This window comes from Brachyhypopomus gauderio, chromosome 3, assembly GCF_052324685.1.
Source record: "Brachyhypopomus gauderio isolate BG-103 chromosome 3, BGAUD_0.2, whole genome shotgun sequence".
Taxonomy (NCBI): Eukaryota; Metazoa; Chordata; class Actinopteri; order Gymnotiformes; family Hypopomidae; genus Brachyhypopomus; species Brachyhypopomus gauderio.
Genome location: NC_135213.1, coordinates 3665100 through 3678910, shown reverse-complemented (window position 1 = coordinate 3678910; position 13811 = coordinate 3665100). Strand labels below are relative to the sequence as shown.

General features: G+C 41.6%; 1 protein-coding gene across 1 annotated transcript; it reads right to left on the bottom strand.

Moving 5' to 3' along the window:
• Nucleotides 1–8760: 8760 nt before the first annotated feature.
• On the bottom strand, nucleotides 8761–13551 carry LOC143509590 (class I histocompatibility antigen, Gogo-OKO alpha chain-like). Its single transcript, XM_076998448.1, has 5 exons — nucleotides 13542–13551; nucleotides 12565–12885; nucleotides 12354–12455; nucleotides 10919–10975; nucleotides 8761–9682 (listed from the first exon to the last, which is right to left on the bottom strand). The coding sequence occupies exons 1-5, from the start codon at nucleotides 13549–13551 to the stop codon at nucleotides 9420–9422; spliced, it is 753 nt and encodes a 250-aa protein (XP_076854563.1). The 3' UTR covers nucleotides 8761–9419.
• Nucleotides 13552–13811: the final 260 nt, after the last annotated feature.

Below are 13811 nucleotides of genomic sequence, written 5' to 3'. Positions count from 1 at the left end.
GTCGGTGTGCATGAGAGCGTCTGTCTACGTCCATGTATGTAGTTCCGTGGATGTTCGTAGTGTATGCGCAGCACCTGTCTCTCGTCTCGTTATATGTTACACTTGTTGTTCAGTGTGTGTTAGTGTATTTAAGTGTGTCACTTTATTCAAGTGTGGGTCTTGTCTGATTTCGATGCCAGTTGTTGTTTTGATTTGTGTGTGTGTTTAATGTTTGTTTCATGCTAATGCGTTAAAGCTAATTAATAAATGGAGTTTCTTCTGCAAGCTGATCTCGCCTCAGCATACTGCGCTCCACACAATGTTACAGTTACAAAGCCCAACCTACACTCACTGTTACAGTTACAAAGCCCAACATGCCAGGGTTAGTAGCAAATTCTCTCCCACAGAAACTCTTTTCTCAGTTGTTTTGCAAAATGTAATGTTTTACCCATCTGTGCAGTTAGAACACACACACACACACACACACACACACACACACTAGTGATTACTAGGAGGCTGCGGTGCACACATGCCCAGAGTGGTGGGCAGCCCTAGCCCGGCCCCAGGGGAGCAGTTGGGGTTAGGTGCCTTGCTCAAGGACACCTCAGTCATGGCCTCAGGCCTGGGAATCGAACCCACGACCCTACGGTCACAAGACCAGTTCCCTACCACCAGACCATGACTGCCCCTTAAACACCTTGTTGGGATTTTATTTTGGGAAAATCATCATACACACTACAATGATGCACTATGATGATGGGCAACACAGTGGCTCAGTGGTTAGCACGTATGCCTCTCAGCACTGGGGTCTTGATTTAAAGCCCCTATCAGAGTGGAGTTTCCATGTTCTCCCCCTGTCCGTGTGGGTTTCGTCCGGGGTCTCCGGTTTCCTCCCACAGTCCAAGGTTAGGTAAATTGGTGGTCCCTGACAAATTCTACCTGAGTGTGTGACTGACATGTCAAATAAAAACAGCAGTCTGAGTGTCTGTGCATGAATGTGTGTGTGCTTGTATGGCCAGTGGTGGATGGTGCTCTGTCACTAGGGTCTATCCTCTCTCCCCTTCCTGCACCCCATTCAGTCCCCCTGGGGGCTGTGGATTCGCTGTGCACAATTGGCTGCTGCTTCTTGTCAGTGTGTGATTGATCATGTAAGACTTGTATAGTACCTGTGTTAAAATTGTTAGGCGACCTTGGGTATCTTGAAATGAGCTATATAAATCGAACATTCCTTCATTTTGTCATCTCTTACTACTGAAGGATGGGGCAGTGACAAAATGTCTGAGCCCAGCTGTAAATTGACAAAGTGTAAGTGTGTTGCTTAAAGCAAAGAAGGTGTCTAACTACTAAGAGTGTTCAAGTGTGAGGTTGGCTGGAGTCTTCTTGCCTAACAAGATTAACTTAAAACTATCCTTAGTGTAGTTGCAGGCCCAATTGCTGCAAATAGTGATGTTTTATTTTTACAATCATCAGATGTCAAATAGTGTTTAATTTTGTAGTTGGATTAATGATTACAAGCTTTAACCCTATGGTCACAATCCATGGTAGGCTTCTGTTTTAGATCCCTAAAATAAAAATGAGGAACATTGAGAATTAGCGTAATAGGTTCCCTTTAAGTAAAAATTTGCTGTGGCACTTTAGTTGTTTTTAGTGTAATTAAGACACCATGTCCACGAACACCAGGTAAAGACCAGGTGTTCACCAGTTTCTTCTTTACACCTTAGAAAATGGCTGTAACTATCTGAGTATTTGTATAAGATGGAAGAACAACCACTAGCACAATAATTGTCAAAGATCACGTGTCAGAGAATACATCTCTTCTTACCCTCCCCTGAAATGGTCATAACCAAAACTTATAAACCCAAACATATACAAGTGTACAGAAAAAATCCCCACTACACAACCATCAAGAAGCTTGGACATTACAGCACATAGATGATAATCCTCCACCAGAGGCTGTAAAACATTCAAAATTAAACTCTCAGCTGTTCAGAGGGAAGCAATTTTTACTAAATAACTAAGTAATCCATAAGTTGACGTCATTAAAGCTCACTCACGTGCCTGGGGATCGTCTGAAACAGGCATGAAGCCTGAAAAACACAATTATGGCTAAAATACAAAACGAGTGGAGGAATAAATGGCATACAAAAAGCACATTTGAGAGATCATCTCAAATTTAACTTTCATTTGTTTGCTGGATATCGGGGATCTTTGGAAGACTCAAATAATAATGTTACAGTAAAACTACAATCTCTGGTCTCAGATGGTTGTAACTATTGGCAATATTCTAATATGTTACAATAAATAAAATATATTACATTTATAAAAACGTTAATCAGAATTTCATGGTAGTAATCGCCTATAGTAGCCTATACAATTTAAAAATATAGGCAATGTGTGTGTGATAACTAATATATAGGTGAAATTCAGAACAATTAACTAGATTTGAGATAATATATTGTATATAATTTGTGTTGTAACGCTTCAGGGGGACAGACGTGACAAGTGCAATATTTACTAATTTATTCAAGATAACAAGAAACAGACTAGACAGACAAAACTACAAGGTACACGAAAATTCACGTAACAGAAACATCAAACAACAAGACGGCAAAACAGAACCACAAAACGACAGAACTACTCTTGACTTAATACAAAACCCACACACACGTAACTGTAAGACAGAACTAGAAACCAAGGAGGACTAAACGAACATAACGCTCAGGGTTACTCGCACAGGAACAGCTACAAACTTAAACATAAAGTGTAGGGCTGCAGACAGTAACAACATAAAAGACACAACCGATAGAAAACTAAACAACGACACAGAGGGGAAAACTACCGAATAGAAAGAGAGCGAACGGGAAGCTGAAAACAGACACAGAGTACAACTAGGACACTTAAGGGACACAGAAAGGGTAGGCAAAGAGCAAGGACAAGGAAAACATAGAGGGATGCACTTACTAACAATGACCGACCTGGAGGACTGAAACAGAAGGGAAGATATACTCTGAACAGGGGAGTGAAACGAGATTCAGGTGTGGGCACTAACGACGGGGGCGGAACAGACACAAGGGAAAGCACAGAACCGGGGAAACTAGGTGGGACCAGGGAGGAGGCGGAGCTGGACGTAACATGTGTATATACTGTATTTTCTATTATAAACTTGATTCTTTTCCTAGAAATTCAGAAGCGATTTGCTTGGTGAAGGACCCCTGTCTGAATAATTCTGTTTCTGAGTGTCATGGTAGGCAGTGCCAGCCCCACAGGGGATCCACCCATGTCACATTCCACAACACAACCACTCCCCCTTTCCAATTCACCTACCTACACCTTAGGGCGTACTCACACTAGGCACGGTATACTCGTTCCGTGCTGGGGCCCGGTTATCCCCCCTCCCCACTCCCCCTCTGGCCTGCACTCACACTGCCTTTATCAAGCCGCGCCCGAGCGTGCTTTTTTCCCAAATAAAGTGGCGTTGTGGTGATGTAAGCGTGTTCGGGCGTGGCTTGAAAAAGGCAGTGTGAGTGCAGGCCAGAGGGGGAGGGGGGATAACCGTACCCAACACTATGGAGTTCCCCGTTTGGGAGTGCAGAAACACGGTGCAAGCACAGATTTATCGATCATTTAACACAACGATTGTCTGCTAATCATGCTGCACGGCTTCGGCAGGGAACCGTGCCCGGGCCGGATCACAGACCCAAGTGTGATTACGCCCTTAATCACCGGCACCTGTCTCTCATCTGTCTCACACCCTTCTTCAGCCCACAGGTCCAGTATGCCAATGCTGTGTATTCCTTGAGCACAGAGGAGTGAGCCTGCTTGTGTCATCTTCCACTGCCTTCCTCCCAGCTGCCAAGTTACATACTTTGCCTGCCTTAAGTGCATGTGACTCTAACCTAACACTGTGTGCATGTGGTTTTTCTTTGCTTCACTTGAGTGTGATTGTTATTGTTGTGCTATGGACATTAAAGATTCCACGGCACCTTATTCCACATTTGCTGCTTCTGTCACCCCGTTACACTGAGGATCTTTAAGCATTACACATATGCTGTCAGTGTACTTCATAACAATCTTAATATCTCTCCCTGTATGTCAACCTGAGTATATTATCAACCCAAATATTTAAGTGTGTGAACTTAGTTTGTAAATCATGTAACATCTATTTATGAATCATGTTATGGTTCATGTTTCTCATTTATTTATTTATGCATTTCTGTATGTATGCATGTTTGTATGTATCTATCAGTGGTGGGCTGTCAGCTGCCTGCAAGGCCTTCTCTGCTGGCCTAAAAAGTATCTGACTCACAAACTAATGTAAATTATGTAATATGTAATTATGTATTATGTAATACATAATTATGTCTGGTGGAGGCCCGCAGCGGTCCTGACGTGCAAATCAGTCGTCCGACCTGGGTATAGGGGCGAAAGACTAATCGAACCATCTAGTAGCTGGTTCCCTCCGAAGTTTCCCTCAGGATAGCTGGCGCTCGTACAGCAGTTTTATCCAGTATATGTAATTATGTATTATGTAATATAATGTAATATTCCAAATGGTCTGTCCACTTCCTTTTATAGCTTTTCCGATGGTTGCACTGTTTCCAGACATGTATATTCATATTAAAACATTTCATCAATCACATTTCAGCCATCATTTGTTGGCAGGCAGGGTCAAAGTCAAGGAACTCTACCCGGAGGCCTTCACAGTCCATTCTGCAGGCCCTCTAACACAAAATAATTTTAATTTTGTCTTTTAATATTTTTGGAAAATCTCCCATTGATCTGAAAATTTTGAGTGAGAGCATGGAGCAGCTGTACACATTTGTATGTTTGGCGGTGCCGTTCCTGTGTCCTCTGCTTCTGTCAAACAGACATTTTCAGCTATAAAGCGCATTAAACCTTATGCGAGAAATACTACAGGGCATACGCTACTTTCAGCATCAGTTTCAATTGCGATAGAAAAGGACTTCTGGATGGAACTGAAGTGCACGTATCATCTGTACGACAGAGTAACTGAACTGTTTTTGAGGAGAGAAAGACGGATTTTGATACAAATAATCAGTTTTTTTGGCAAGTAAAATGTTGCTATTTTTCTAAATAATATTGCAAGTTTATGACATTATTGATGTTTCTGTGTGTCTCGTGGCAGTAGCTGCTGTAGAAGGAGATTTGTCCACCCTGGTTTGTTTATTCAATAAAGACTTTTATTACGGCTACAGTTATCTATCTGCGATGCAATGGCTCTTTATACTGTATTTCTGCATATATTCTGCATATTAAGATGGTTTATAGCCATAAATTAATTTCTGAGGGATAGATCAGACTGAGCATTATTGAAGGCCAAGGTGTGAAACATACGGTCTACCACTGGTATCTATTAACCTACTGCTTACAAATAATGAAACAAATCGCTTTATTTTTTTCTCTTGCCATCAGGTCATGTGCCATACTCAACGTATGTACAAGGATGCACTGAAGCATTGAAGATTCTCTTGTAAGGCTGCTTAAGATCTAACTGATCCATTATGCATGTATTTGAATGATCACATCAGTGTTATGGAGGCTTACTGGAACAGCACTAAGAAAGTGTGGTTTATTTTACTATTTTATTGGTTTGTGTCTTGTTGCCTTGTGGCCTTCGCTGTCATTGTGTTTTGGGGTTTGTGTAGGTGTATTTGTGTGTTGTAGTGTGTTATTTTGTGGTTTAACGTTTTATGATTATATAAATATAAAAACATTATAAATAAACACTAGTTCTGAGGGAGAAGTATACTTTACATAATCTCAAAACAATTTTAATATTTTTCCATCCTTGTCTTTTGATGAATGAAAACATGTTCTAAAATAGTACCTCAAAACTGATCAGAAACTGCTGCTTTGCTTTGCTCTTTGCTATTTATTTTTGTTCTTCTTCCTCCTTGTAAGCCTATTTTTGTACCTAGTTTGCAGTATAATAATAATAATAATGTGCGATCAAGATTTCTGTTCTGATCAAGAACTTTCCCAGTTGCAGAGACTGATTAACAATCATTAGAAATTCATTAGAAATTAGCTCAGAATCTGCTTGAAAAATGGTTCAGTAAAGTAAAGGGTTCAGTTCACATGTAGAGGATTTTAGTGATGAAATTACTTCAAGTAGTGTTACCAGGTCAACTTCTTGAAAATAAGACATATTACAGTTAGGCTGAGTAACTGATATCAGGGTTGATATGAGCCTATGCATGTTTGAATATTTATGTATGTTCAATTCATGTCATGAAAGGCTAAATAAGGTATCATGTTAACTGAAACAGAAAAATGCACAGAAAAATGTTACCATAAATGTTTTTGACCATATACATAAAATATGATAAACCATGAATAAGGGCAGTCATGGTCTGAAGGTAGGGAACCGGTCTTGTGACCGGAGGGTCGTGGGTTTGATTCCCAGACCTGAGGCCATGACTTAGGTGCCCTTGAGCAAGGCACCTAACCCCAACTGCAACTGCCGGGCTAGGGCTGCCCACCGCTCTGGGCACGTGTGCACCACAGCCCCCTAGTAATCACTAGTGTGTGTGTGTGTGTGTGTGTGTGTGTTCTAACTGCACAGATGGGTAAAAAGCGGAGGACAAATTTCGATTGCGGTGAAAAAATCACAATTGACAAAATATGTCACATTTACATAATACATAAAATACATCAGGTTTAAAAACATATTTTTATAAACATGCTTTTGATCAGAGAAATTGTGGGTAATGTGAGTGTTTACCTTTGTGTGCATCACATTACAGAGGCCCCCTGCCAGCCGCTGCCATTAGCAGTAGCAGTGTTTCATGTTGTCCTGTTGTTGTTACGTCATGTTCGTTTCTCCAGTGTTTTATTATTGTTTTATCTTTATCTTATTTGTTTTAATCATATTTATATTCTACTTTTCTTGCTGTATGTTTTGTGACTAACCTCTCTGCCTCTCTGTGTCCTAGTGTATTTGTGAAATATTTATAGCACTATGGTTGTTGTGTAAACAATGCTTTATAAATAAATTTTACTTACTTGTAAAATAATGTATATGATTCTGGGGCCCCTTGCATTAACCAGAAGGCCTATCTAACAAAAAAATACCATCACATTACAGCCCCTGACCCATCCCTATGGGCGTTTCCACAGTCGTCTGTTGGGAGTTTTTCTCCTAAACCAGATGGGCCCCAACACTGCCCCGATGAACCGATTGGTTTTGACTGAGTGACCCAAGCAAAGTCTTGACACCAAAAGTTCTTTTCAGATCAATTTATATAGAATAAAAGCGAGTATAAAATAGCCAAAGTATACGTGGTACAAACTCTTCAGTGCACTGGTGCTAGTTGCCTAGAAGTCTACCTAACCCAAGTAGATCCCAGCAGCATTCGAGCAAAAAGCTTACGTGCTGGGTGATGTCTCCTCTTTCATACCCTCTCTCTTTAAGTTTCATTTCACCTTTAAGTTTCTTTTCTTTTTCTACACGTCACAGTGCTGTTGGTTATAGTGAGAGGAATCATTGGTGGGGAATTTCTTCTGAAGTCCACTGTCATCTCAACAGTCTTTCCCATGTTTAACTCTAGGTTGTTTTGACTGCACCAGAGCACCAGCCTTTCAAACTCCCGCCGATATGCAGACTCGTCACCGTCATGTATGAGTCCGATGACTGTTGTGTTATCTGCAAACTTAAGGAGTTTAGCTGTCAAGTCTGTTGATGTGCAGTCGTTGGTATAGAGGGAGAAGAGCAGTGGGGATAGGACATATCCTTGTGGAGCTCCAGTGCTGAAGTGCTGATTGTTCGTGTATCTGATGTGATTTTCCCCAGCCTCACTTGCTGTGTTCTGTCTGTCAGGAGGTACAGTGAGGTGAGAGAGTTTGGAGGAGAGGATATCGGGTTTTATGGTGTTAAACGCAGAGCTGAAATCAACTAACACAGTGGTTCTCAAACTGTGGTACGCGTACCACTGGTGGTACGCAGAGCACCCCGCGGTGGTACGCCAGATGAACTCGGAAAATAAAAGATGCTTTGAGGTTTTTTTTTTTTTTTTTTTACACAACACTTTTTTTTATTAAAACAGAATTATGACAAGTCCTGAAATTCAGAAACTAAAAGGGATTACTCGTATTATGTGTGGAGAAAATGTCGCTAAACAGCTCGACCTGGTGCATCTTTCAAATGACACGGTCACTCGTAGAATTGATGAAATGGCGGACAACATCAGACAAACATTGATTGAGAGAATTAAAATGAGTAAATGCTTCTCACTGCAGTTAGATGATCCATAGATGTCGCAGATTTAGCCAACTTGCTCGTTTACGTGCGATATGAGTATGAGGGCATGTCGCACGAAGACTTTTTGTGCTGTAAACCAACCACTACCAACACGAACTATAGGAGAACTACATTATAACATGTGTGTGTAATAAGCAGGGTTGCCAAATGCGTGAGACACACGCATTTGACCGTCTTCACACGCCACACATCTGATTTCTCACGTCGACAAAAAAAATCTAGTTTATTTACCTCTGATCCACATCTATGATTCAATGAGTTACTAGTTCGCTCTGGCGCCAACCATCGTGATATAATACTTAATTCGTGTCCATCTTACATCCTCCCGGTAACAATTTACGTTCGCTAACCCCCCCCCGTCAACAGCTTAAACTTGCCAAACAGCTCTTTCTTTTTTTTTGGGGGGGGGGGGGGGGGGGGGGGGGGGGGTGGTACGTGGAGGTTTTTCGTTTGACAGTTGGTGGTACTTTGTCTAAAAAGTTTGAGAACCACTGAACTAACAGGATCCTGGCATGTGTCCTTGGGCTGTCACTGTGTTTTAGGATGTAGTGCAGTCCCATGTTAACAGCACCCTCCACCGACCTGTTTGTTCGGTAGGCAGACTGCAAGTGGTCCAGCAGGTGTTCTGTGATGTCCTTCATGTGAACCAACACCAGACACTCAAAGGACTTCCACAGACGTCAGTGCGACAGGCCTGTAGTCATTTAGTCCTGTGATGGAGGGTTTCTTAGGTACTGCAATGATGGTGGATTTTTTGAAGCAGGCGGGGACCTCACACAGTTGTAAGGATTTATTGAAAATCTATGTGAAGACTGGAGCCAGCTGGTCAGCACAGGTTTAGAGGCAGGAGAGGGAGACACCGTCTGGGCCGGGTGCTTTCCTGATCTTTTGTCTCCTGAAAAGCTGTCTCACCTCTTTTTCATGTATTTTCATTCCAGCCGACTGACTGATACCATCTTGATCAGGGAGAGAGTGTAGAGGTGTGAAGGGGCAGTTGTTTACTGGCTGGAGTGAGTGGGGGATGTGGACTTGTCTCTTTGAATTTGTGCAATTTGTGAAATTATAAAAACAAAAAAGAAAAAATAAATATATATGTGTGTATATATACACTGTGGAAGTGGATTCCACTATGGCAAATGATCCATTATCACCGTTGACGTCAAGTTTGATGGAATTTGGAATAATAATGTCTCAGATTCATGAAAGAGACAGATACAAAGAAATTGTTTCTATGTGACCTGAGATATATTGTTTGATCAGTCTGATAGATCGAGCTGCACTTTAGCAACAACCTTATAGAGGACACACTGCCCTCCATAAATACACCCCAAACAAACACAACACCCTTTCCATCTGACATCAGCTTGGACATGCAGATGATGGAGTCATCTGGGGTGGGGGACAATGATCCTCCATCAGAGACTGTAAAACATGGAACAGATTCAAAGTTAAACACTCAGACATTAATGATCTGAAGTATACAACACTCTATAATGATTATAATCTCTTACAAGTGGGCTGTGGTGCACATGTGCCCAGAGCAGTGGACAGCCCTAACCTGGCACCCGAGGAGCAGTTGGTGTTAAGTGACTTGTTCAACAGCCCTGGCTTAGCTGGGAACCCACAACCTTCTGGTCACAAGACCACCAGACCACAATTGCCCCATGATAATACAGAAAACTAATAATTCATTAGTTTTCACTGTATTACATACATGCACCGCAGTGTCTTGAAACAGAGTTAAAGGCTAAAAAGACTTAAGATATATAGAATTATTTAAGAACTGTGTAGAATATTTGAACTACTGTATGCATTTGTTGGTCAATTAAAAAGGAAGAAACCCCTGAGGAACAGTGCATTATGAATGTGAACATCTTAGGTCTTTATAGTAACTCTTAGGTCTTTTGCACATTTCTCTGATGAGAACCTCTGTGTATGATGTGATTGGGTGAATCTGTTAAAGTAGAATAAATAAGTTTGGGAGATATAAATGTCACGCTGCTGAAAATCAGCCTAGGAGTCCATGAGTGTATAAAAGTCATCTGTGTTATATCGCCTCCTAGTGGTCCAACAAGGTTTATGTGCCGACTCAGAGTACCGGTAATGTATTTAACAATCTGTTGAGTGTGGAGAGGATCCAGCAGTGGGCTTGACAGTTATGTTCATGATTGCGCCCCCTATTGACCAGAGTACATGACACTAGGAAGGATGATCCAGCAACACATCGTGTAACTGGATGTCAGATGTACTCAGGACTGGGCAAAGAAAACTAAGAGCTCACACTGTCACATGTAGCAATTTTAATCTCATTTTACAGTGGCGCAAAATCATTGACAGTTTTAAAATCTAAATCTTATCTGTGTAACAAGTGTGATAAATATATTGTAACATCTGTGACAGTTTCTGGATCAGGTATAGGATCAATATGGAGGATAAACTACCCAGGCTCACGTTGGAATAGCTAAGAACGAATAGACCCACTGATTTGGGTGGCATAAATAAAAGGAAGAAAGGATGAAAACTAAAATTTCAGGAGTGTCCCACCAGACCTTCAAGATAAGAACATTTAATGAAAGTTCTAAATGAATTTGTGATTTAATGGATGAGGTTGACTAATGTCTGGTTCTTTTAAGAGAGTAAAAACAAATAAAAATGTACTGTTTGATTTCTGCTGTGTCTGTGAGGAGCTGGTGATCGATGACTCTCCAGCAGAGGCTGCACAAAAAGATAAACACTCAGATTAAAGATTAAATATAAACACTTAGATTAATTATGAAAGGACTGAACACCACAAATAAAATTATCTAGTTTTCACTGTATTACATATGTGTATTAAGGTCTGTTGAAACAGGATTAAAGTCTAAAAACACATAACAGCTATGGGATTATTGCAAGAACTGTGTAGAAAATATGTAGAAGGACAGGTGTAACGCAGCATGTGCTGCGGAGCGAGGAGGCGGACACAAACGCTGAGGAAAGCGAGATTTAATAAAGGGAATACCAAACTCAGGGTCAAACAGAAATGCATGGGTCAGATCAGTGAGGGAGTCCGAACATGAAACATGGAGAGACATGACCGAATGAACACTAGAACTAAAACACGGGTAGAACACGGAAACAAACAAAACAACCAGGTACATGAAACACAGAGCGACTGGGCAGCGAAACGAGAAGTACTCACAACAAGGTCAACGAGCATGAACACAGAACATGAAAGCATCAAAGCAACAGCATGAACAAAACCACAGATAACCAGACGGGGGGATTGCAGGGACTGATATACATGAAACCAAACTAGGAACAGGTGACGGCAATGACACGGGGGCGTGGTAACTTACAGGGAATCACGGAGACAAACGAGCAGGGCGGGATAAACAGGCAAGGAACACAGACATGAGGGAATCCGGAGTGACAGCTAAGGGAGGGGGTGCGGCCAGTAGGTTAAAAATGCAAAAAGACAATCTGAGGGAAAATGGACAAGGATCACTTATTATGTGAACATTTCTAAATCTTAGACAGGTAGTTTGTGTATGCTTGCCTCTGGAGCAGTAATAAAAGTGTAGTGCTATGAATGTGAACATCTGTTTAGAGCAGGACAGCACAGGTGTCAGTATGAGGGAATGACACCAGTTTTGTGAAGATCAGTCTAGAAAGTTTAGAGGTTAAAGCTGAAACCAGAACTGACCCAGAGCCACAAAGATCTTTGAGATCAGATTAGTATCAAATTGTAATTTTGTGGTAAGTAAATATTTATTAAACCCACTATGCTCATAATACATCATTTAGTCCAGGGGTGCCCACAGTTTTCAGCTTGCGAGCTACTTATAAGATGACCAAGTCAGAAAGATCTACCAGGGTGGCGGGCGAACGTAATTTGTTGAGTGGATTGCAGATTGGCTACCGTGAATGTCAATCAAAATACAACCGTCAGTGCAGATGTGCGATTCATCTACTACTATTTTATGTGACGCGATCTACGCACATTCCTTCGCGATCGACCGACACTTCCTTCGCGATCGACCGGTCGATCGCGATCGACGTAATGAGCACTGTAATTTAGTCCCTTTGACATCATGTCTCCTTCATCTCTCACCATTCTTCTTCTTCCTCCAGATGAAGAATCCAACACAGCCAATGAGGACCAGGAGGAGAACAGACACAACTACACCAACAATGACACGAACCAACACTCCACCTGAAATGTTATGGTGTTTACACCACTGTAAATCCTCCAACTGTTTCACCATGAATAATTTCAAAATGAACATATGCAGCTTTTACCCTGTAGAAATGAACAGTCATACCTGGATAGAATGGTGTCACAGCATCTCTCTCCAGTCCACTGTGCTGAACTACACAGGTGTATTTATGATTCTTCAGGTCCTCAGGTGAGACTGTCAGAATACTTCTCTTCTGGAAGGTTGCATCATGGTTGGGTAACGTCTCTCTGAGCTCCGTGTTCTCATTCACATCCTCTTCATTCTTCTTCCAGGAGATTGTTATTGCTTTGGGAAAGAAACCTGTAGCATCACACACCACTGAAGATGAGTTCTCTTGGATCAGAGTGACCTTAGGTGGGACTAGGTATAGAAATGGATCAGAGAGAGAGAGAGAAAGCAGTAGGCCTATAGATTATTATTGCAATATTGGTGTGAGCATTGGTGTGTAGCTAGTAATACTTTGACAGTGAATTGTGGAATGTGTTTTTCCAATTTCCTAATGTTTATTGACTGTTCTGGTATGTAGTATGCAGTGTGTCTGAACAGCAGGATTATAGTGATAAGGGGGAATAGCCTACAGTGTGTGTGAACAGCAGGTACAGTTACACTAACAGACCAGATTACGCACTCTAATATTCCTCTCCAGAGTGTCTCTGCCATAAGACACATACTTTGTGTGTGTCAGGGGTGATAGTGGGAAAAAGTCCTGAGCCTGAATTTTTTCTGAGCGTTGGGCTTGGGGGGTGCTTTTGTTCATGTATTACGCTGTAAGGCGGCCATGATGAACCAGATCGTCTGACCACCTGTACCGGCTCAAAAAAACACTTTCTTATTTTTCTGATAAAAATTAAACTTCATCAGAATAAAGATAATATACTGAATTTATCTTGTATCTACCTCTGAAGCTCTTCCGATGTCTGAAATACAGGCGGTCCCCGGGTTACGTCGTCGATCCGTCGTAAATCGATTTTCGGTGTTAATCGGAACATATGTAGGAACTGTACGTAAATAACGTACTATACGCATTTATCCTATCCTAAAGCTAGCCTTTTGGCAAATACCTTTATCCATAGCTGCGTAGACATATCCTGACGCCGCGCACACCAAACACCAAATTCCGTTTACGACGCAGAACCACTTAGGTCCAAACAAGGCTTTATACAGTAAATGGGAGATGTGTCGAACCACGTAACTCGGGAACCTCGTAACCCGGGGACCGCCTGTATGATGTTTATGTCGATTGAATCGGAGCATTGATGTCTTCGGCACCAATCAAGTTGAAAACATAAACTGACCAAAACAAACTGGACTTAAGGCAAGAGGGAGGTAGC

What these genes read in the sequence shown, in the direction of transcription:
- LOC143509590 (XM_076998448.1), bottom strand. An exon ending in TGTGACACCATTCTATCCAG is followed by an intron (nt 12,456 to 12,564) that starts GTATGACTGTTC and finishes ATAACATTTCAG; the next exon opens with GTGGAGTGTTGGTTCGTGTC. An exon ending in GACACAGCAGAAATCAAACA is followed by an intron (nt 9,683 to 10,918) that starts GTACATTTTTAT and finishes CATGTTTTACAG; the next exon opens with TCTCTGATGGAGGATCATTG.